Source organism: Zea mays, chromosome 1, assembly GCF_902167145.1.
Source record: "Zea mays cultivar B73 chromosome 1, Zm-B73-REFERENCE-NAM-5.0, whole genome shotgun sequence".
NCBI lineage: Eukaryota > Viridiplantae > Streptophyta > Magnoliopsida > Poales > Poaceae > Zea > Zea mays.
This window is the reverse complement of record NC_050096.1, coordinates 287,626,128-287,651,009: the sequence shown is the minus strand read 5'-3', so window position 1 is coordinate 287,651,009 and position 24,882 is coordinate 287,626,128. Positions and strand designations below refer to the sequence as shown.

Sequence of the window (24,882 nt, the reverse complement as noted above, 5' to 3'; positions counted from 1 at the left end):
TTGTCATTTTTGTGAAGCTACCTGACTACAGTTCTAGAAAGATGGATCTGCAATTCCATGAGAATGTCATCACCTACAATACTTCCATGAGAATGCCAACACTGGACGCCAAAAGTTGAAGGCGTCAAATATCAATTTTATACATTGGGGAGGTAAGGCTGTTTGTAGCAGACCATGTAAAATAGAAATTTATATTATAAATAACACTATGTAAAATAGAAATTTATATTATAAATAACACTGTTTAAGAGTAAAATTTAAAATAAAGGATAAGACAGAGTACATACTCGATCGATAGTCGAGACAGCCTAAACCGGATTTCCGCAAAAGTCGGTCGAAAAGACTTATTCACTATTCGTGCGTTATGTAGCAATTGGATTGCTGCTTGCCTGTTTCGCAGACTCATGTTGGGCTTTTACTAGAGCCCTGAAAGGCCGAACCTTATTCGTTGCACGATTGTAGGACCGTAGGAATCGCGCCACCGCTGCTCCTAGGCTCGTAGCTGCCACATCGGCGTGCCAGCCTGCCGCGTGTATCACTCCGTGCCTACGCCCGACCGCCGTCCCTACTCCGGCCTTCGGTGTCCGACTTGTCCGCTCTACAGTTTGGCCCGCTCGTTGTTGCGGATTGTCCGTCGTCCACCTGACTGCCGCCCCGCCCCGGCCAACGGGCCAAGCCATCGCTCGCGGCTTGTGGTCTCACATGGACACGGGAGCAGGCAAGCAGCCTGCAGCATAGGGCAACCCTTCTCCAGTTCTCCCCCGCCTCCGGGTCTGACTGACTGCCGCGAGCCGAGCGGAGGCAAAGCTGCAAAATGTAGAGTGAAAGAAATGGCGAGCGTGGCCTCCCCGAGTTGTTCCGGCCTTCTCCCCCCCCCCCCCCCCCCCCCCCCCCCCCGCCATCCTTCACCGGAGTCCGATGCTGGTCCCGTCCGTCCTCTTCGCTCCACCCCCGCCCCCGGTGGGGCCTGCGCCGGCCAAGGACCCTCGCCTGCGTCGTGCCGCCCGACTCCGCGGAGCCACAGACGGTGCGTTTTAAACTTTTTATGGCACGTCAAAGACCCATCTACCTGAAGTTCTGGTATGTTTACTTTCATGCATGCGAATTCGCGAAATGAACCCGTGGATATTAGTATTTTTCAGAGCAATTTCGAGCAAAATCAGTATATTAGAGCTCCCATCCTGTGTAGACGGTAGAAGGCACAAACAAGTTGGTGGAATTTTGCAGTCTTGGTCATTATACTTACTCTTGCTAGGTTATATGCCAATCACCCAATGAGAAGTGTGGAGTGAGTGGTATTTCTTTTCTTTCACAGGGTGAGCAAGATGCGAAAGTTGAGTCTGCCGAAGAAGAGGCTCGGACTAGTATACCCCAGGATGCTGAGCTTCCAGCTCTCCCAAACAAGGATCTCAACAGAAGGGTAGCACTACTGTCTACTCTTGGGGGCTGGGGCGGTAGCTCTCTTTGCATCCCAGAGGCTCAATCTTAGCGAGATATCTCTTAAAGATGTTGCAGCCAATGCGGTTCCATATGAAGAGGTCAGCATTTTTGTCCTTGATGTGGATGGTGCACCTGGTGAAAATACTAGAGTGGGGATGTCATGTAATACTTGAATTGATACTACACTTTGTGTCTATTTAGTCAATTGGTTCGTTTCCAAAAACAAAAGTAATTAGCTGGTAATTAGAAATTTGCAGGTGCTGCTCATGATACGCAGGATAATAACAGCCTGGAAAGGAATAATTTTAATAGACAAAATAATGCATTTTTCTTCTTTTTGCTAACCGGTTATTGAATCCACGCATCGTTGATTGCTTCAATAGTCATATTGGTATTCTTTACTTAATACATGATTAATCTAACTCCTGTCATGATGTTACTAACATTCTTCAGATCATTCTGTTCCATTATGTTCACTGTGTTGAATTGGTTTTGACTAAATACCCTGCTAAGCTGGAATCACATTGTTTTGTAGATATTTTTCTTCACTACAAATGCTTAAATTTAACCTGATAAATTCATCTGCGGGCTCTTTCAAATGGCAAGCCCACTGTTGTTGAGTTTTATGCGGACTGGTGTGAAGTCTGCAGAGAGTTATCTCCAGATATCTACAAAGTTGAACAATACAAGTAATGTGCTTTCACACCACATTTCACATTTCTGAAATCATGCAGAGAGTTCGGGCTGGTGGGCGTCGCGGCGTAGCTGTACTGCCACTGCTGGGGGTGTGGGGGTCGTTGTTGTAGGGTGACCGCGCCGCCGCCATAAACGGCGCTAGGCTGTCAACGAGAACTTTAAACCTTGATTGAGAATAACAACTGTGGTTTATTATGTTGCCTATCCTATTAACCACACTTGATTTAACCTTGCTATGGGCATGACAGCTGGATCCAAGTTGCTGCACGGCAGGCAAAGCCAGCCAATTACTTCAGATAAGGCCTTAAGCCTGTTAGATAAGATAGGATTATTACCAGTTGGTTAGATGTATTTTTAGGAAGTTATGTGTTCGTTTGTGCAAGGTATGTCTACTGGCCACATACTGTTTTATGCTATCAAGCAAGCAGGGAGAATTAATCCAAGTCTCCCCAAGAGTCATAATCACCAAGCTAGCAGCTGATGCTGCCCAGCTGTCTTGGTGGTGTTTATCCCTTATGATCCTAGGATAAGAACAAACCTTATAGCATGGAAATTAGTTCTGTGTGGATAGGTTTACACAGTCACATAGATTAATTATTGTAATTTCTTCTTATATATTCAACTGGATAAACGGCAGATATAGCAGTTTTGTTTACAAAGTGTTTCACATTCTCACAAAGTTTCCATGATCAATGCTGCAATGACTACATCCAACATCAAAACATAATCATTGACATTTTCAAAAAAGAACATAATCATTGACTAGTATCATATTTGAGTTTGTTGTCTTTATTCGCCGGATTCTCGCCAATGCTATTTACACATCTTGAGCGTTCTTTCCAGGGACCGTGTCAATTTCGTAATGCTGAATGTTGACAGCACAAAGTGGGAACAGGAGCTCGACGAGATCGGGGTGGAAGGCATTCCCCACTTTGCCTTTCTGGATAAGGAAGGAAATGAGGAAGGCAATGTTGTTGGGAGACTTCCAAAGCAGTATTTCCTTGACAACGTGGTTGCGCTCGCTTCTGGTAATCCCAGTGTACCCGATGCACGAGTGGTCGGTCAGTTCTCGAGCGCTGAGTCTAGGAAAGTTCACCAAGTTGCTGATGCCAGGAGTCATGGCTAGCAGTTGTTTATGTGGGGGCAGCAGTGGTTCTAGTTTAACTGGCAAGACCATGTGACAGGTAAGCCTTCGTTTTATCTTAATCTCTTGAACAAGTCACTGAGTACGCCTGTCATGCAATTTTTTTTATTGGAGTTGGATATATCAGTTATAGCAAGATTCTATAGTGGGTCACCACAAGTCTAGAAACCGTGGATTTCTTTTGCACACTGAAATGACTTCTGGCCATCAAAAAAACATTGGACCTTTTGTGAAGGCAGGTTTTGGAACCAAGGTAATATAAAATTGCGTTAGTATATAGAAATGGATCAGGAAGTCGAGCTGATCACATTTCATGACCGTGACCTGTACCGATCGATACTGTTTTTTGCAGGAGAGATGGAAGGCTATACTATAGTGTATTCAATCTTCTCGGTATCGAGCATGCGGGCGCTGGAAAGAGCTGTTAGATTCCACAGATCACAGAAGAAAAGGGCGTGATATGCTGTGCATGTGCGTGTGGATTCCGGGTCCACTCCCATCGTCGGCGCGGGTTCGTCAGCGACACTGGAACGGTTGCATGCTGTACGGCAAATGCAGAGATGCTGTATGTTTTTTTAGACACAGCAGGGTGTGGGTGGCTCACGAAAGAAGCTTTTGCTTGTATTCGTTGCTCGTGTAACACATGTTCACGCTGCCCTTTTCAAGAATTCAAGGTGCCGTTTGGTTCACATAATTGTAACGTAATGGGTAACGGATAACGTTAAATCATGTTTGTTTTAGTCCAACTGTAATCAGATACCACACTAAAATTTGATACCAGTCTATTCAAATTTGTTACCGCCAGTAATCGAGCCGAAACCATTACCATTACCATTTGCGTTACATTTTTTGAACCAAACAGCACCCAAGTTGACAAGGAGAAGCAGCCTTGATCACCGCATTCGCCCGCCCCATCATGATCGCCGAGTCTTGTCCTCCTTTTGCGTAATCAGGTTGCCTGGCACTCCATCCCGTTGCCCGGCAACCTTTTTTTTAAGGAAGAAAGAATTATACGACTTATTCAGAGCCATTGATCGCGTTGATACAATGATTGTGAGCTCAATTCCGACCTCCATAAATATATAGTCTTAACAAAAAAAAAAAAGGTCTGAGGTTCTAATGACTATCAAATGTATGGTTAGAAATGAATCTGAGCATTGGCCGTCTCACAACTCGATCCAACTTGTCTAAAATAAACTGATCCGATCTGATCAATTCAACGAAGCTGCAATCATCCATGCTCGGGCCGAGCACGAACTATGATTTTTTACCTAAAACTTAAACGAATCTAAAAAACCTCGGCCTAAAGCTAAAATACCCGACCCGACATACCCAATATGAAATCACGATCTAATCAAATCGAGTACGGGTCGTGCCAAACGACCCGACCCATTGCCTTTGCCTGGGTTAGTGAGATGGACATCGGCTCTGCCACCAGCCGTTGCCAAACGAACTGCACCTAAGTTACTGTCTATATCAGGCGAGGATGTCCTCCGTCGTTACTTTACTGAAGAGAAGAACAACCTCACCGTTTGCGTTTTTTTGAATGACTGAGTGAGCACTGTCCCACGAGAACAAAAAAAAAAACTGTGTTGGAACAGATGGCTGCCCCTGCCCGAGTATGTACGTAATACTATCGAAGTCGCGGCGCCGGCTTGTGCGATCGTCTAGAGGGGCAGAGGGAACGAACATTGACGGTGCCAGAGACTGGAGCGCGGCGACGGCGTGGTCAGAGTCAAACCGGAGCAGGAGGGTGTGATCCCGCTGCTAGTCGACGCGCTTCTCCGGCCAAATGGGGGGACAAACGGCGAGGGATGCATGGCCGGCAGTGCGCCGACCGAGAACGTTACAGTACTTTCAGTCGAGTCACCACTCACTAGGCAGCAGTAGGCACAGAGCAGTGTTTCCAATCATCTAAGGCATTTGGGGTCACGGCCGGATTCTCTTATCGTTTGGGCCCAGTGACTAACAGAAAGCAGTAGTGGACTGGAGACGGTGATCGGCGGCCGGAGGTGTGCAAAAAATGTGATCGCTCGCCGCCGCCCAGACAAGGGCATGCATGCCGAGACTTGAATCGCGCTTCCGCCACATGCATTTTTGCCGCCGGGGCGGGTCCCCGCCTCCCCGGTGACCGTGAAGGACTGAAGGCGCTCGGGATCAAGAATAGACGAAGCGCCATCAAGCCCACCACGTTTCTCACCCCGACGCGCGCAGCCGACAGGCAACTACCTTCTGCTCCTCCCCACCCGCTTTTAAAAACGCAGTCGAGGCTCAGTACTGACACGCTCGCCTTATTCATAACCACACCGGCAAAGCGCCACTGCACACGTCACTCGCTGTCCGTTCTAGCATACCGCACCACACTTCGGCGCCGGTCCGCGAGCAGATAGATCAACAGATGGCCACGGCGACCTACCTCCCCTCCTCCTTCTCCTTCTCCTCGCCGCCGCCGCCGCCGTCATCACGCGCCCGCCTGCGGCGGCAGACGACCAGGGCGGGCGCGTCGGCGGCGACGGACCGCCCGCGCGAGGTGCTGTCCCCGAAGCGCCGGCTCCCGCTGCGGGAGGTGCCGGGTGACTACGGCCCGCCGGTGCTGGGCGCGGTCCGCGACCGGTTCGAGTACTTCTACGGGCCGGGCGGCCGCGACGGCTTCTTCGCCTCCCGCGTGCGCGCGCACGGCTCCACCGTGGTGCGGCTCAACATGCCGCCGGGCCCCTTCGTGGCGCGCGACCCGCGCGTGGTGGCGCTCCTGGACGCCGCCTCCTTCCCGGTGCTCTTCGACACCTCGCTCGTCGACAAGACGGACCTGTTCACGGGCACCTTCATGCCCTCCACCGACCTCACCGGCGGCTACCGCGTGCTCTCGTACCTCGACCCCGCCGAGCCCAGCCACGGCCCGCTCAAGGCGCTCCTCTTCTACCTCCTCTCGCACCGCCGGCAGCACGTGATCCCCAAGTTCCGCGAGGTGTACGGCGACCTCTTCGGGGTCGTGGAGAACGAGCTCGCCCGGGTCGGCAAGGCCGACTTCGGCCACCACAACGACGCCGCCGCCTTCTCCTTCCTCTGCCAGGCGCTGCTGGGGCGCGACCCCGCCGAGTCCGCGCTCCAGGGCGACGGGCCCAAGCTGATCACCAAGTGGGTGCTGTTCCAGCTCAGCCCGCTGCTCAGCCTCGGCCTGCCCAAGCACCTCGAGGACTCCCTGCTCCACTCGTTCCGCCTCCCGCCGGCGCTGGTCAGGAAGGACTACGGCCGGCTCGCCGACTTCTTCCGCGACGCGGCCAGGAGCGTGGTCGACGAGGGCGAGCGCCTCGGCATTGCGCGGGAGGAGGCGGTGCACAACATCCTCTTCGCCACGTGCTTCAACTCCTTCGGCGGCATGAAAATCCTGTTCCCGTCGCTCGTCAAGTGGCTGGGCCGCGCCGGCGCGCGCGCGCACGGCCGGCTGGCCACGGAGGTGCGCGACGCCGTGCGCGCCCACGCCGGCGAGGTCACCATGAAGGCGCTGGCGGAGATGCCGCTGGTGGAGTCGGCCGTGTACGAGGCGCTGCGCATCGAGCCCCCCGTGGCCATGCAGTACGGCCGCGCCAAGCGGGACATGGTGGTGGAGAGCCACGACTACGGCTTCGAGGTGCGCGAGGGCGAGATGCTCTTCGGCTACCAGCCCATGGCCACCAAGGACCCGCGCGTCTTCGCGCGCGCCGAGGAGTACGTGCCCGACAGGTTCCTCGGGGAGGACGGCGCGCAGCTGCTCCGCCACGTCGTCTGGTCCAACGGGCCCGAGACGGCGTCGCCCACGCTGCAGGACAAGCAGTGCGCCGGCAAGGACTTCGTCGTGCTCATCGCGCGCCTTCTCGTCGCCGAGCTCTTCCTCCGCTACGACTCCTTCGACGTCCAGGTCGGCGCCTCCGCGCTGGGGTCGTCGGTCACCATCACCTCGCTCAAGAAAGCCACCTTCTGAGTTATGAGCTCTGATCGACCGTCCGTCAAAGTTGCTAGAGGCGGGCACGTGCACCACCGAATCCCTCTCAGAACTTTTTTTTTCTTAGTGCTATGCTACTGTGCGATCGTCAGGTATAACAAAATGTATATTCTTAAGGGGTGTTTGGTTTGCCCCTGCTAAAATTTAGCCCCTATCACATCGAATGTTTAAACCTCCGTTCAGGGTATTAAATGTAGTCGGATTATAAAACTAATTTTCTCTCTTTTGTAAAGCAAGTGCTGATAACGTGTAAAGTAGAAACTGTGCGAGAATGAAATGAGAACCTCTGTTTCTTTATTGAATAAAGCAATGTATTTATACAAGGGGAGGAGACACAAAAGGAGGGGTCAAAAGCCACGTCCGTACGTGGGGGATGTGCAGGGGCACGTCCCTTTGGGAGACGTCGGTTGCCACCAGAGAGCAACTGATTATATTTTATAACACTCCCCCTTAAGCAGTTGTCCATTATGTATATCCTCCCTTGAAACCTGTAAGCAAAAGGTGGTTTGCAATAATATACTGTGTAATACTCCAGAAAAACCCAGTGGGAAAAATTTGGAGAAAATCAACAGTATATGGTATGTCTTTGGTGTCTCTATCGAAAAACCCTGATAGGAAAAATCAAGAGACTGACATATGCTTGTGTTGACATTGCCTCATTAAAAAACCTAACATGAGAAAACATGGTAGTAAAACTCATATAGGAAAAGAGTACAATGTGATGTCAGTATTAGATTAGTCAAGAGATACTCCCCCTGATGCAAGCAAATCTCTAAGTCGACGCATACCAATACCCTTAACACATATCCGAAATGTGGAATAAGGTAGCGACTTAGTGAATAAGTCTGCGAGGTTGTCACAAGACTTAGTTTGCATGACCTTAATCTCACCACTCTGTTGAAGTTGATGAGGGTAGAATAACTTAGGGGAGATATGTTTGGTGACATTGCTCTTGATATAACCTTGTTGCATCTGAGCAACACAAGCAGCATTATCTTCATAGATAATGGTGGGTGATTCAATGGGATGAATCCCACAAGATGATTGAATGTGATTAATCACCCTTCGAAGCCAGACACATTCACGTGAGGCTTCATACAAGGCAATAATCTCTGAATGATTAGTGGATGTTGTTACTAGAGTTTGCTTGGATGACTTCCAAGAAATAGTAGTTCCACCATTCAGAAATACAAACCCAGTTTGAGACCTTCCATTGTGGGGGTCTGAAAGATAACCAGCATCTGTGTACCCTACAAGGCTAGGATCTTGATTTCTTCCGTAGAATAGACCGAGATCTGCCGTGCCATGGAGGTATCGAAGAATATTTTTGATTCCAGTCCAATGGCGTTTGGTAGGGGATGCACTATATCTAGCAAGTAAATTTACCGCAAAGGCAATATCGGGCCTTGTATTGTTTGCTAGATACATAAGTGCTCCAATTGCACTAAGATATGGGTACTCAGGACCCAAAATTTCTCCTTCGTCTCGTGGTCGAAAAGGATCCTTATCCCTTTCTAGGGTACGAACGATCATAGGAGTCTTAGATGGATATGCTTTATCCATATTGAATTTACTCAATACTTTCTGCGCATAAGCAGACTGATGAATGAGAATGCCCGTGGGAAGGTGCTCAAGTTGCAAACCCAAGCAAAATTTGGTTTTACCCAAATCCTTCATCTCAAATTCCGTCTTTAAAAGATTGTGTGCCTCATCAATATCACGTTTATGGCCGATGATGTTCAAGTCATCCACATATACTGATATGATGCAGAAACATGTAGAAGATTTCTTTATAAAGACACATGGGCAATCATCACTGTTAGAATAACCCTTATTCATAAGGAATTCCTTCAGTCGGTTGTACCACATTCTCCCTGACTGTTTTAAGCCATATAGAGATTTGGTGAGTTTGACACAAAACATGTTACGATTTTTGCCATTATTCGGTACAGGTATTCCATCAGGAACCTTCATGTATATGTCCGAATCTAGTGACCCATAAAGATATGCGGTCACGACGTCCATCAACTGCAGAAGTAGACGTTTTTGTACTGCCAATGAAATTAAATATCGGAAGGTTATTCCATTCATAACAGGAGAATATGTCTCATTGTAATCAATTCCTGGTCTCTGGGTAAACCCTTGAGCAACTAATCTCGCTTTATATCTCACAACCTCATTGTTCTCATTCCGTTTCCGGGTGAAAACCCATTTGAATCCAACAGGATGGATTCTAGGAGGTGTAGGTATCACAGAGGTGAATACCTTTCTTTTTGCTAGTGAGGATAATTCAGAGTTAATTGCTTCCTTCCATTTGATCCAGTCCGAGCGTTGTTGACACTCTGCCATGGATTTAGGATCTGGGTCAGATAGAAGGTTACCAGCTATGATTGATGAGAAACATGAATTTATGACCGTAGTTTTACGATCATACAATTCTCCAGAACTAGTATAATTAATGGAAATCTCTTGTACCCCATGAAAGTCTTCTTGATTTACAGGAAGAGTAGATATGGGGTGTTCCGATGTACCAGCAACATCTGAATTGTGCACATGAGTGCTGGTTTGTGGATGTACAGTATCCACTTGGTGTCCATCAACTGGTGGTTGACTTTCGTTTACTGATTTGGAGGATCGAATGTTCCTCTCTTTCCTTTGACGCTTAGTAGAAGCATTATCCTGCTTAGCAGCCCTCACCCTCTTCGGTTGAGAAGATGGTTGAATGGTTTTTCGTGGTACCTCCACTCGACTGAGCGCATTAACAGCAGGATTCAAGGATTTTGTGACACCATTATAGTCAGTAAACGCATCAGGCAGATTGTTAGCAAAGTGTTGCAATTCTATAATTTTCTGAACTTGAAGCTCAGATTCCTGGGTCGAGGATCTGAGGACAGGATGGATTTGTCATCCCAATTGATTTCCTGGCATTCATTAGGATACTTGAATTCTCCCCCTAATGTCGGGAAATGGTCCTCGTTAAAGATGCAATCAGCGAAACGAGCTGTGTACAAATCCCCTGTAAGGGGCTCTAGGTATTTGATGATCGATGGGGATTGATATCCCACATAGATGCCCAATTTCCTATGAGGTCCCATAGCTGTTCGTTGAGGCGGTGATACAGGGGTGTAGACCGCACATCCAAATTTCCGCAGATGGGATATATTTGGAGGGTTTCCTCGAACCAGATGCAACGGAGATGTTGTATGATATGCAGTTGGGCGAAGTTGAATAAGATCAGCAACGTGTAAAACTGCATGACCCCAACAGGATGTAGGTAAATTGCATTCATGAAGTAAAGGTCTTGCGATAAGTTTGATCCTCTTAGTAAGAGATTCAGCTAAACCATTTTGAGTATGTACATAAGGCACAGAATGTTCAATGTGTATTCCTTGGGCCATACAATAATCATTGAATGCTCTAGAAGAGAATTCAGCCGCATTATCTAGGCGGATTTTCTGGATTTTATGTTCAGGATAATGTGCTTTCAATCGAATGACTTGCGTCATGATTTTAGCAAAAGCATGGTTGCGTGTAGACAGAAGGCACACGTGTGACCATCGTGTAGATGCGTCAATTAATACCATGAAATATCTGAACGGTCCAGATAATGGTTGTATGGGTCCACAAATGTCACCTTGAATTCGTTCAAAGAACTTGAGTGGTTCAGCGTGAATCTTAAGAGGAGATGGTCTTAAGATTAGCTTTCCCGTTGCGCATGATGTACATATAAAATCAGATGGTTTAGGAAATTTGGCAGACTTTAAATCATGACCGATGCAATTACCTATGATTTTCCGCATCATCCCTATTCCAGGGTGACCAAGGCGTGCATGCCAGGTCTTGAATGAATCTACATTCTGAAAAATCACTTTGTACGTAACATGAGGTACTGGTTTTATGTATGTGTAGTACAATCCGGATGGAAGTGAAGGTATTCTTTCCAGAATGTTAGTGCCATATTCAGAAGGTTTGGAAATGAGGAGAAATTCCTCATTGTTTTCTGTATGAGTAGAAATATGTAAACCACTTTTCCGAATATCTCGAAAACTCAGAAGGGTACGAGTTGAATCGGGATACAATAAAGCATCCTCGATAGTGACTTGTGTACCCATAGGGAGCGTAATAGTCGCTCGTCCAGAGCCAACTATTTTCGCATCGCGCCCAGCGATTGTCAAGATATTTCCTGACCTCTTTGTGAGAGTTTGGAAATATTTTGTTTCCCGAAGAATAGAGTTGGTGGTACCACTGTCTACAAGGCATAATTCTTCCTCCATTGGATTGACTTCCGCATAATCTATATAATCAAGAATTGCAAGAACTCAATTAATTATACATATAAGTACATACATAGTTATACAGTAGAGTATGGAGTATACACACAAATACCAATGTCTAGGTACTTATTACAGCACACATGTTGCACACACTCATAGACTACAGATAGATGATATCTGGTGGAGCATAAGGATCCTAGTTGAGGTCTCCAAACACATCACTCGAAGCATATTCGATGATGGTGTTGTCCAAGTCCATGTGATCGGTGTCGGTCAGAAGCGGAGGATTGGTCGTGCTTGGTTCCATTGTAGCCATGCTTGAGCAACCAGCTCCATCCTTCAAGTTAGGTGGGGTAGTGAAGTGAGCTTCATATCCCTGTCCTTCAGCATTTTTGCCCTTAAGAGATTGCTGGTACAGTTCCACTAAATGGCGAGGAATGCGACACTTCTTAGTAGGATGGTTGTAGCATCCACACTTCTTACACTTCTCTTGCTTGGAAGTGGGGGTGTCTTTCCTCGGAGCCTTTGTATTTTGCTTATCCGGACGCTTGTTGCGTTTGCGCTTCTTTGAATTATCAGACTTCTTGGGATGGCTTTTGGGGCCATCCCCTTTCTTCTCATTCTTCACAGCATGATGTATTTCAGGCATAGGAGCAGCTCCAACACGACGTTGCTTATGATTTTTCATCGTAAGCTCATCATGCTTTTCTGCCTGAAGTAGATCATGTATGAGTTCAGAGTAAGTCTGATAATTGCGAGCACGGTACTGATGCTGCAGGACCCTATCAGATGGGATCATAGTCTGGAGTGTTTTTTCAATCTTATCCGCATCTGATGGTTCCTTGCCGCAGAAACGCAAGCGAGCACAGATCTTATGAACAGCATGGTTGTAATCACCAATAGACTTGTAGTCTTGAAGACGAATATGGGTCCATTCATGATTCGCCTCTGGTAAGATTACAGCCTTTTGCTGCTCATATCTGTTTTTAAGAGATAACCATAATACATTTGGCTCTTCTTCCATCACATATTCTGCTTTCAGATCAGGATGGAGGTGATGTCTTATAATGTACAAAGTGTTGTACTTATAAGCATCATGCAGTGGGTCAACCCTCTCGTTGGGAGGGAGTAATGCACTCAGAATATTCTTTGAGGCTAAGCTGATCTTGATATCCAACGCCCAGGTAGGATAGTTGTGACCATCAAGAGCAAGTTCTTCGAACTCGCGGGCCATGATCCTACACAAGCAACCAGAGAATTTCGTTAAGAAATCATCATGGGTGTGTTGTAATATGTGTGTTGTACACAACAGACATGTATTCTTGCTCGTATTGGATTTAAGAGAAAAATCCAATTGAGATGAAAAATATGCAATATAATGCGATATTGCATAAATGAATGATAATTTAAGGTCTCAATTGCAAAGCGATGCAAGAGATCAAAAATTTCATTATGTAGTAAATAAAATATTCAAATAAAATTAAGTACCTATAGTGACTTAATAAGATGAATATATGAGTAGCAGAATTGCGTATGGAATTTAATAAATAAATAAATATTCTTGCTCGTATTAAGTTTTGAATAACTTAATTGAGATGAATATTAATTATTCTATATGTTCTATCAAAAAAAAATTCTGCTCGTATTAAACCTTTTTGGTTAAATTGAGATGAATTTTTTTTGTTTTGAGTTTGCATTTTAAGGAATGCAAAAATAGAACACATGGCAATAAATATCACATGTAAAGAAAATATTTATTGACACCATTTCCAAGTACTAAACTTTGGAAAAATTCGTGACAGAAGCTGCTACTGAAGTTCTTATAAACTTCTTTAATCAAAGCAATCTAATTTTCTAGGATTTAGAAAACTGAAAATAGCTAAAATAAAAAGGAAAATGGCTAACTGGGCCTACGACATGGGTAAGTAAACCGGCCCATCTATGGGCGTGCGTGGCCTCTTTAAGGGATGGCAGTTAGGGTTTTGCCCCATGAGCCGCCGCTGCCTGTGCAAGCCGCCAAGGGCAGAGGTCGCGCCGTCCTCGTCCGTCGCAGAGAATCCTCGCAGGCCAGGGCTGCCGTCGTGTCGGTCAGGGCGTAGGGCATCCGCGCGGCCGCGGGTGACGGAGGCGGGCGAGCAGCCGCGGGCCCTGCCGAGGCCGGGCTGCGAGCTGCCGGGCGCGGGCAAGCAGCCACGCCGCCTGCTGCCGGGGCGGGCGAGCCGCGCAGGTCTGGGCGAGCCGCCGCGGGCCCTGCCAAGGCCGCGCCGCCTGCTGCCGGGCGTGGGCGAGCAGCCGCGCCGCCTGCTGCCGGGGCGGGCAGAGCCGCGCAGGCCAGGGCGAGCCGCCGCGGGCCCTGCCGAGGCCGCGCCGCCTGCTGCCGGGGCGGGCAGAGCCGCGCAGGCCAAGGCAAGCCGCCGCGGTCCCTACCGAGGCCGAGCCGCCTGTTGCCGGGCGCGGGCGAGCAGCCGCGCCGCCTGCTGCCGGGGCGGTCCACGCGCGCAGGGCCGAGCACGCCGTGGCCGAGCGAGGCCACACTCATGGAAGACGACGAGGCGGCGAGCGCGAGCGCTCACGGACGTCGTCGTCGGACGGTCTTGCGGTTGCAGACCACGACCCCGGAGCACTTGGCCGTGGGGAAAGGTGGTGCGCGAGCCGACGGACCACTCTGTTGCCGCTTGGGCTCAAGAGCGCCGGCGGTGAGACCGTTCCGGATGGGCCGTCGTCGGGAGTCGGAGTAGGCAGTCGCTGCTGCACCCCGTCGCCGAGGACTAAGGCGATCCTCTCATCGTCGGAGGAGGAAGAGGTGGCGTCGACGGCAACCGCCGCGGTGGACGTGGATGCGATCTGGCCGACGGGGCGACCGCGAGGGCCGGTTGATTTCCGCGCAGTCAGCCGTGTCCGGGCACGAGGGCGCGCTGGAGAGGTGACTTGAACGAGCAGTCCGCTCGATCGAACAGCGGGGGCGGCGATGTCTGCATCCGTTGGAGGAGCCCGCGGTTGGCGAGCAGGACACGGCCCCCATCCATGGAGGGGGCAGTACCGCATTGGACGGAGCGGCTGCTGGGTCTCGGACTCACGCAACCGCTCTGCAACCCGCTCCGGCGAAGGCGATGGAGGACGCACCCATCGGTCTTGGCGTGGCGCTGGCGGTTGCTGCGGCGGTGCAGCAGGTGCCGCAACGTTGCTGGGACCAGCGCCAGGATCACCCCCGGTCCGACGGACGCGCTCAGGGTCAAGTGTGGCCCGGGCGTCCTTCTTGCTGCGCTTCTTGGCATGGTGGCGACCATGTCGATGCGCAGCACGTAGAAGACGACGTGCGGCAAAGTCAGCGCCTCGCCGGCGACGATGGCCACCGTTCAAAAACCGAAGGATGAAGGTAAGGAGGGCAACAGAAAGATCTTTGTAGATCATAGCGTACCCGACTGTTTTTCTTTTGATGAAGAACTCCTTGCCTCCGCTGTTCTTGTTTTGGCTTTTTTTTCTCTCTTTTGTAAAGCAAGTGCTGATAACGTGTAAAGTAGAAACTGTGCGAGAATGAAATGAGAACCTCTGTTTCTTTATTGAATAAAGCAATGTATTTATACAAGGGGAGGAGACACAAAAGGAGGGGTCAAAAGCCACGTCCGTACGTGGGGATGTGCAGGGGCACGTCCCTTTGGGAGACGTCGGTTGCCACCAGAGAGCAGCTGATTATATTTTATAACAATAACCACACCGGCTAAGCGCCACTGCACACGTCACTCGCTGTCCGTTCTAGCATACCGCACCAGACTTCGGCGCCGGTCCGCGAGCAGATCAACAGATGGCCACGGCGACCTACCTCTCCTCCTCCTTCTCCTCGCCGCCGCCGCCGTCATCACGCGCCCGCCTGCGGCGGCAGACGACCAGGGCGGGCGCGTCGGCGGCGACGGACCGCCCGCGCGAGGTGCTGTCCCCGAAACGCCGGCTCCCGCTGCGGGAGGTGCCGGGTGACTACGGCCCGCCGGTGCTGGGCGCGGTCCGCGACCGGTTCGAGTACTTCTACGGGCCGGGCGGCCGCGACGGCTTCTTCGCCTCCCGCGTGCGCGCGCACGGCTCCACCGTGGTGCGGCTCAACATGCCGCCGGGCCCCTTCGTGGCGCGCGACCCGCGCGTGGTGGCGCTCCTGGACGCCGCCTCCTTCCCGGTGCTCTTCGACACCTCGCTCGTCGACAAGACGGACCTGTTCACGGGCACCTTCATGCCCTCCACCGACCTCACCGGCGGCTACCGCATGCTCTCGTACATCGACCCCGCCGAGCCCAGCCACGGCCCGCTCAAGGCGCTCCTCTTCTACCTCCTCTCGCACCGTCGGCAGCACGTGATCCCCAAGTTCCGCGAGGTGTACGGCGACCTCTTCGGGGTCGTGGAGAACGAGCTCGCCCGGGTCGGCAAGGCCGACTTCGGCCACCACAACGACGCCGCCGCCTTCTCCTTCCTCTGCCAGGCGCTGCTGGGGCGCGACCCCGCCGAGTCCGCGCTCCATGGCGACGGGCCCAAGCTGATCACCAAGTGGGTGCTGTTCCAGCTCAGCCCGCTGCTCAGCCTCGGCCTGCCCAAGCACCTCGAGGACTCCCTGCTCCACTCGTTCCGCCTCCCGCCGGCGCTGGTCAGGAAGGACTACGGCCGGCTCGCCGACTTCTTCCGCGACGCGGCCAGGACCGTGGTCGACGAGGGCGAGCGCCTCGGCATTGCGCGGGAGGAGGCGGTGCACAACATCCTCTTCGCCACGTGCTTCAACTCCTTCGGCGGCATGAAAATCCTGTTCCCGTCGCTCGTCAAGTGGCTGGGCCGCGCCGGCGCGCGCGCGCACGGCCGGCTGGCCACGGAGGTGCGCGACGCCGTGCGCGCCCACGCCGGCGAGGTCACCATGAAGGCGCTGGCGGAGATGCCGCTGGTGGAGTCGGCCGTGTACGAGGCGCTGCGCATCGAGCCCCCCGTGGCCATGCAGTACGGCCGCGCCAAGCGGGACATGGTGGTGGAGAGCCACGACTACGGCTTCGAGGTGCGCGAGGGCGAGATGCTCTTCGGCTACCAGCCCATGGCCACCAAGGACCCGCGCGTCTTCGCGCGCGCCGAGGAGTACGTGCCCGACAGGTTCCTCGGGGAGGACGGCGCGCAGCTGCTCCGCCACGTCGTCTGGTCCAACGGGCCCGAGACGGCGTCGCCCACGCTGCAGGACAAGCAGTGCGCCGGCAAGGACTTCGTCGTGCTCATCGCGCGCCTTCTCGTCGCCGAGCTCTTCCTCCGCTACGACTCCTTCGACGTCCAGGTCGGCGCCTCCGCGCTGGGGTCGTCGGTCACCATCACCTCGCTCAAGAAAGCCACCTTCTGAGTTATGAGCTCTGATCGACCGTCCGTCAAAGTTGCTAGAGGCGGGCACGTGCACCACCGAATCCCTCTCAGAACTTTTTTTTTCTTAGTGCTATGATACTGTGCGATCGTCAGGTATAACAAAATGTATATTCTTAAGGGGTGTTTGGTTTGACCCTGCTAAAATTTAGCCCCTATCACATCGAATGTTTAAACCTCCGTTCAGGGTATTAAATGTAGTCGGATTATAAAACTAATTTCTCAACCGAAGATTAAAAAGTGAGACGAATCTAGTACAGTTGGTTGGGTTTATATTTCATACTCATATTTGAAAGTTAAACGCTTGATGTGACCCGATCTAAACTTTAGTCCACAGAACCAAACACCCCCTTAGTATAGTGAGAGAGCATTTTCCCCAGGAACATTCGGTGTCTGGAGATTTGATGTCAGGAAAAATTTGCTAGCGATCTGAGGGAGACATGCACCTACTGTTCATGTTGCTTATCCATGACCCATCCATCTATGTAAAATGGCCTGGGATATAAATTAGGTGGCTAGTGATGGAAAAATACCGTGTCCATCGCCTGCTATTAATTAGGCGGATGGGCTCGCAAATTATTGGGAGTAGATTAACGCCAAACCTACCAACACCTCATTCTCTTGGGGCCCATCCCATGGAGTGGATTAATTGTTGCATTATTATCGGCGGTTTAAGCCTTCTGTGACTGTTTATTCCATTTGTATTGGCAACCAAAGTTGGTTTCTGAAAGCAGCCTGGTTGGGATCGTAAACATTGCTTCTTGTCATTCTAGACAGCACTGCGGTAAGCACCATTTTCCAGTTGATATCTCCTGATTGTACACTAATACCAGAGATAATTTACAGAAAAAACGGGATGAACAAGCTGAAAAGTGATCGAACTGACAATGGCCGACGGTCCTAGATTTCAGCAATTTAAAAAATCTATAACCCCCCGTCCATCTCAAATCCTTTAAGCATAATAAAAACAATGAATCTAAAAAAACAATTATGTATCTATGCAAGTACAATAATTTCATTTTATATACAATATCTATGCAAGTACAACGTTTCGATTTTTCTAGATACAATATTTTTATTTTATATCTAGATATATTATGTATTTATGCAAGTACATAATAAAAACAATGAATCTAAAAAAAAGTATCCCATAATTTCAAATGGAGTGCATGGATTAAGCATCAGAAAACATACGATTTCCACTTGTGATTGGGAAAAGGTTCCTGCACTTAAAATAAGGCATATATCCTTTAGGGCGTTCATGCGCTAGACAGCTTTGCCGACCAGCCGCCCACAGAGGCCGAATGGCCACCTCTTGAAATAGTAGCAACCAGCCATGAGCCATGTAACAGGGCACCGAGAAGGCGAGAACTCCCCTTCTAGTCACATGTCATACGTACAGGGCTTAAAAGCGTAACGATTCCATACCGTACCTTCGGGTAGGCAACTAAAATGAACAGACTGTTGAGAACTACGTTGCCGCAGATCACCAGATCTGCTCCCTTCCCTCCCGTCAGCAGTAGAGGCGCGAGAAGCTGTAGAAGACCCGTCTCCCTTCCCATAAGCACGACAGAGGAAACACATAAGACACTGGATATAGGGTTGGGCCTCTGGCCTCTTTCTGTTCTCTATCTTATGAAGGGGTGTACATGTTCCTTATATAGAGATGTGAGACCCCTCAGGGGCAAAGTCGGTATTTGCCCACATAACCCTAACTAGGGTTACTTAACACTCCCCCTTGGGCGAATACCGCGACCAGCACATGCCTCTTTAAAACTCCCAAAAACCCAGTGGGAAAAATATGGAGAAAGAGTACATGGTGACGCAAATTGCATTTGCACTTTGTTGCCTCGTTAAAAACCTTATGTGAGAAACTTCAAGAAAACTCACTAAGGGAAAAAGAGTGCATCAACTGTCATCAGGACATATTTCGATCTTCTAGATCTAGATTGCATCGAATCTTCTACAAGGGCTAAATTTAGAAATGTGCTCCCCCTGATCCTTGCAAAACCGTATCAATATGGCACAACATCTTCTTCTAAAAGTATATGCACATAAAGATTTAGCAAACGGATTGCATATCCTTGCAAGGACTATTTCAGGAACTTTTACCTCTACTCACTTCTAGGATATATGAGGTAAGTGCACGTATCAATATAAATAAGCCACTTTGACTGATGGTGTTCGATCGACTGGATCTATATATTTGATAGAAAGTTCCATAAAGGTTCGTATATTGATCATCAAGCTCACGCCTTTAGGACATAGAATATGACATTTATTGTCTCACGATTATGATCAATATAAGCATTCGCTCCCCCTGACGATGACATCTGTCAAAGTCGTTATCCCTCATAACTCAAGCATATTCTTCAATATATATGTCTCATTGTTCATCTGGAATAACGAGAACGGATGAGGTTGGAGTGCTATCATTTTCTATCTTACACCACAATTTATACATAGTTGTGCAAAGCAAATAACATGTCCTTCAATAGGACTTAGGGGATAATATAGTTGCAATAGTACATATTCTAAATATGACACATCGCTCCAGGCGTTCATCCATCGCAACATCTATGATGGTGTAACAAAAGTCCATCAAAGATCGTAATCCATCAGGGATTTTTCATCGATCAGATACATCGTTATAGTCTGTCATTCTGGCACAATGGGGATATTTTGCCAGTAGCACCTAAACCTTATAGGTTTCTGCCATCAGGGCTTTAGAGGATACCGTAATTCCACATATGATGGAATACACAAGTGTACATACACTCGGTAAAACTCGTGACATGCACATGTGCTTATCAAGCAAACTTCAAGTCCTTTGGTTCCTCATTTCATTCATTCTCGGGTCTATATGGGTCTTTATCCCTTTATAGGGATTATTAAACTTTGGTGTTTAACACAGACTTTATTTCTTCTGGAAAGGTTCCATCAAGGAACTATAATCTCATCTAGGAGATATTCTCTCTACATAGGAGAGTGTTCATTCATCAGGAATGTATTATTCGGTAAGAGATTTATATGTTGCATATTTATAATTCAAAGATACGAGTCCTTCTAGGATCTCATGACGGATCTTCAGAATCCTATTAACTGCATATTTTAATTCATGCCATTTGCCAGATATATTACATAGCGGAACAGTGTTATTCAACACATATGTGGGATGGGTCTCTCACTAGACCACTTGAACCATCGCATTCACCACACATTATTTAAATAGTGCCCATAAATGTCCGAACTTCAAGCTCGTGACTTTCATTTTGCGATTCTTGGTTCAGCCTCGATTGCATTTATCAATGACCCGATAAGAGAGCTTAAAGCACTCATGCCTAGGACTTTGTTTTGGATCCATTTGCAATCTAGAGGGGCAAGATAGGTGTCGACATATTTGTCTCCCACATTTAATAATGATCTCTATCATTTCCCAAAACGAAAGATTCATTGTTCCGTATTCCCAGCACAATGATATTGCGCGCATTGCTAGGAATTTCATCATCAAGATGAACCTCTTCGTGAGGCAAATCACCATCAGGGTGAATTAATCGAAGGAGAGTTATCACAGACCACGTGAATCTGCAATCAGAATATATGCTTTGACTAAGGCTGATGGATCATATTCGCAGGCGTCCCCGAGAATAGATCAAATACCAATAAGTCAAATGTAGATATGATATTAATCCCGGGTATATCCACGTCTACATCAGGTAGAAGCATTCAGACCAATATGGTTACTCCTCAACGATTTCTGGCAAACTCCATATACATAGGAGTACACACTAAACGACAAGTTTAGTTTGGCTTTTGTGCGTTTTATAGAATATTGAGGCATTACACGATATGGGCATTCCTCCCCCTAATGCCGAGATGTTCTAAAAGCATACAGATAAAATCCCCAACCACAATCATCGAGTTGTGGCCATTGTATGCTATTGTGGTGATTTATTTAGGAAACCTTACGCACATTATAGATTGTGGTTTTATGCAGTGAGCTGTGGACTTAGATTAATGTAGCGGCATGAATATTACATATTTGTCCTTCAACATGAAGGGTTAGTCTCAACATCCAGTGAGACACGCAACAACAAGTTGCTTCGTGGTTACAATTCTGCAAACTTATTGTTTTTATTACCAAATACACAGTCAATCATTAAGATTTAGACTAACATGCACAACACTATTTTTATCCATAAGGGTCCTTCAGGGGCTAATGCATACCATTCGTCGTTTGGAGCCATTAGTTGACTTCAGGTCAACAAGTAAAATGACCATCAAGGTTTAGCGCTCACAAGGACATTCACTGGTTGCATTGTGCTTTGAGGCACATAGGAAAATGTGTGTTTATATTGGTAGTAAAGTGCACGGCATCAAGCCAATGCTGCCAAGCAAAGATTTTTATATGCAGAGATGCATAGTCCAGCTCATTTTTATCACTGCCCATGGTTTACCCAATTACTCATACCGCTCTGAAATTGGGTATCGATTTATGCAACATTTTTAGGTATTATACTTTTGAGAGAGAACTAATAACAATAGTTAATTATTTGTAATGTTGCCAGCAGGGCAAACATTTCTCCTCATATTATATACCAATTTGTTCTATAAAGCATTATTTCGATCTCTTCGTTGTTCGGCAAAAAGAGAAGCTTTGGAATAGAACAGACAAGGCCAAGAATTCATTTTATCTGGGAAAATCACCATATAACTAGCTTTTGATGAAACAAATGATGATAACTGTTTGGCAAGAACGAAACAATACTGGTGTCTGCCTAGGATCTGTCTTCAACAACAGATAATACTACTCTCATACAAAGAGTCTTCAGGACTAGGGATAACACAAGAGGTCTCCATAAGATCTTTATATTTTTATCACAAATTGCCATCACTAACGCTATTGTGGTCGAGAATTGTGGCTCTTCCAACACCAAGAACCAAGGACAAATTAATGTCTAATGTAGCTTCAAGCTCTGTTGTGATGTGGGATTTCACGACTATTTTTCTACTCTTTTTACTTCTGGTAGATTAGAGTAAGATTATGATAAGCATGCCAAGGGGTGGAATCCTATGTAGTTCTGCTACAAAACCCCAGTTATATGTCCATTCAGGACTGACAGTTACCATTTGACTTATAATGTATACCATACTCGTCAAGGGACTATCTCGAGTCAATTCAGCGACTATGATTATTTACAATTCTGAGAGATGTATGCAACACAAGCATAAAAGTCCTAGACAGGACGAGCAAAGTGGTTCTACGGGAACACATAATTGTTTTCACACCAACATAGTGAAATTTTTCTCAGAATAACCTCTCGGTATACTCGCAACTTACATGTCATTCAGCAAAAAAGAGAGCAATGTGCTAACATCTGGTTGAGCAATGTATGACTGAGATTTCTAGTCATAAATTATTTGGTAAGGTCTTTTTGCTTACTAATAGAATCCCAATTTGTGATGTCTTCTATGCCAAAAAGGCTTTCATGCATTATATTATATATCTTCGGGTTACTTCGGGTAAAACTTTATGCATGAGGAAAGAAGAGAGAATTATCTTATCTGTGTTTCATTTATATTTCAATTTAATTTCCCAGATTTCCAAGCACTAAACAGCTTGATATAGTTGTTATGGCCACTTGGCGATATATATAAATATATGATGCCACACAACACAATCAAACAAAATATAGAGCGAAAACAAAATTGTTTACGAAGGTTGCAAAATAATGTGACTTAAGGGGCTCGAATAACCCACCACAATCCACGTGAGTACAAGCTCTAGCGTATCTGACGTCAATGCGTGTGCGGCCATCAGGGCTACGGCAACACAACAAGCCTTCGTAACAAGCACAATAGATGCAATTGTGGCTCGGTAGTCAGCATACATGATAAGTCCACACAACATGCGCAACAGGCGCAATTGTGGCTCAATAATTGCGACACATGGGTAGTGCCTACAGGGCCTGCGAAAAATGTGTGATTCGGCGATAGCGATCCGACTCAACGGGAGCGATCCGATTAAGCGAGAACGCGACATAGCAATCACATGACGCAACCAAGTTCGAACGACATAAATATTGCGTCATGTTGCCAGGGCGCAGCCAATGCTTAGCCAATGCCATAACTCAACCGATTAATAACGCAGCCTGATCGACGTGTCCGAGTACCCACTATACAATTTAATCGCTCGTCGTGAGTCTGAAGCTCAACGCAACACAAATATTTAGAGCGATTTAAGTATGGACAATATAGACTTTACATGCATTTTAATAATTTTCTGCTAAATATCTGCTACGAGAAATAAAAGCAGAAAAATAGACACCAAACAGGTGTAAAAAGCATTTTCTATATTTAACATGCATTTTTACTAATTATTTGCTGCAGGAAATAACTAATTAAAATAGAAATTGTAACATGTTTAGTCTTTTTTGTTATTTACAAAAGGAAATATAGAATAAATAATATGGAGCATGCATATAAATTTATATAAATTCAACAGGAACTTATGTATATAAATATTGCATCGTGTCTAATCACCCAACAGTTTGAAACGCTTAAACAGTTGTACAGAGAAGAAGAGGTTTGTGTGGCCCGTGTGCTTAACCGTGACTTCCTCACGTATAGAGCGTCGCATGCATGCCTTTGACCGGCCCCTTTTTTTGTTTCTGACATGGCAGGCGTGTGGTCCATGACTCCATGCGGAAGGACCATGCAACACACATGCAACGCTGCACGTCCATGCAACCGATTTGACCGGGTGATCATTTTTTTTTGCATGTGCTTTGACGGAGCATCAGCAGCACACGAGGGCCGAGGGCAGGGAGCAGAGATGAATCTATCCACATACGTGGCACACACACTATTGACTTGCGATCCCGATAGCCTCGCAGGCTTGGAATCCGGGCTTGAGCAGTTGATGGCCTCAGCTCAACGGCCATCACAGGAGTAGCCATCCGTGAAAAGTGAAAATCCCACTAAATACACGACCATATTTTTCTCTGCCCAAGATATGTGGATCGACCAACAACAGAGCGGTTGGACGGTTGCTGTGTGCCCGCATGGCCAAGCATCTCCTCCTGCGATGCGACCATTGTCCAGTTTACTCCAAGGGTGCGGAGAGGGGTCTTCGAGCCAACAGGACACTAGCTCTCACAGCCGCGGCAAGCTATTCCGGGCGGCTGTGCATGCTGGAGCTCTCGACTTGTACGCGCCATGGTTAGACCGACAGAGTCCATCGGGACTAGAGGCGACTGCCTCCATTCCGAGAGAGCCTAGCTAGCGCTAGATCAGATTGGTCACGGAGCCACCAGCAGGGCGGTTCGCGCGGCGCAGACACGTGGGGTACACTATTTCGCGCGGTGCGTGGCCAGCAGAGCCACCGTCGCCGTGCTTTTTTTTAATTAGCCACGACAAACAGTAGATTCATTCTACTCACAATGACATACCACTTGATTTCTAGAGACGGAATCGAAGGCTGTCGCGTAGGACAGTTCGGCTAGGCCGGTGACCTGCCGGCTTGACGAAGAGTTGATGCAGATCTGATCCCGCAGCAACGTCGAGGTAGAGCGTGCTGATAACGTGTTGAGAACTACGTTGCCGCAGATCACCAGATCTGCTCCCTTCCCTCCCGTCAGCAGTAGAGGCGCGAGAAGCTGTAGAAGACCCGTCTCCCTTCCCATAAGCACGACAGAGGAAACACATAAGACACTGGATATAGGGTTGGGCCTCTGGCCTCTTTCTGTTCTCTATCTTATGAAGGGGTGTACAGGTTCCTTATATAGAGATATGAGACCCCTCAGGGGCAAAGTCGGTATTTGCCCACATAACCCTAACTAGGGTTACTTAACACAGACAACCAGGCATCGCCGACGGAATTGCCTCACCGAACAGTTCCACCATTCAGTAGCAACTTTTCATAAAGGGGTACGCACTAGCAAAGATTCTTCCACCACATCAAAATCAACCAAACCAAA

The 24,882-nt window shown here is 48.0% G+C and overlaps 2 protein-coding genes and 1 long non-coding RNA gene across 4 annotated transcripts; all 3 read left to right on the top strand.

Moving 5' to 3' along the window:
• The first annotated feature begins 452 nt into the window (after window positions 1-452).
• Window positions 453-4,014, top strand: LOC103644068 (uncharacterized). Of its 2 annotated transcripts, XR_004855648.1 has the most exons (5): window positions 550-1,027; window positions 1,316-1,538; window positions 1,976-2,129; window positions 2,980-3,533; window positions 3,633-4,014. It is a non-coding gene; the product is annotated as an uncharacterized lncRNA (long non-coding RNA). The 2 variants fall into 2 exon arrangements; XR_004855649.1 differs by lacking the exon at window positions 1,976-2,129 and having other exon boundaries at window positions 453-1,027.
• A 1,548-nt stretch (window positions 4,015-5,562) lies between these two features.
• Window positions 5,563-7,528, top strand: aos3 (allene-oxide synthase3). The gene has a single exon (NM_001363490.1). The coding sequence runs from the start codon at window positions 5,679-5,681 to the stop codon at window positions 7,236-7,238; it is 1,560 nt and encodes a 519-aa protein (NP_001350419.1). The 5' UTR covers window positions 5,563-5,678; the 3' UTR covers window positions 7,239-7,528.
• Window positions 7,529-15,219: 7,691 nt separating this feature from the next.
• Window positions 15,220-17,018, top strand: aos4 (allene-oxide synthase4). Its single transcript, NM_001367107.1, has one exon. The coding sequence runs from the start codon at window positions 15,336-15,338 to the stop codon at window positions 16,884-16,886; it is 1,551 nt and encodes a 516-aa protein (NP_001354036.1). The 5' UTR covers window positions 15,220-15,335; the 3' UTR covers window positions 16,887-17,018.
• The last annotated feature ends 7,864 nt before the right edge of the window (window positions 17,019-24,882 follow it).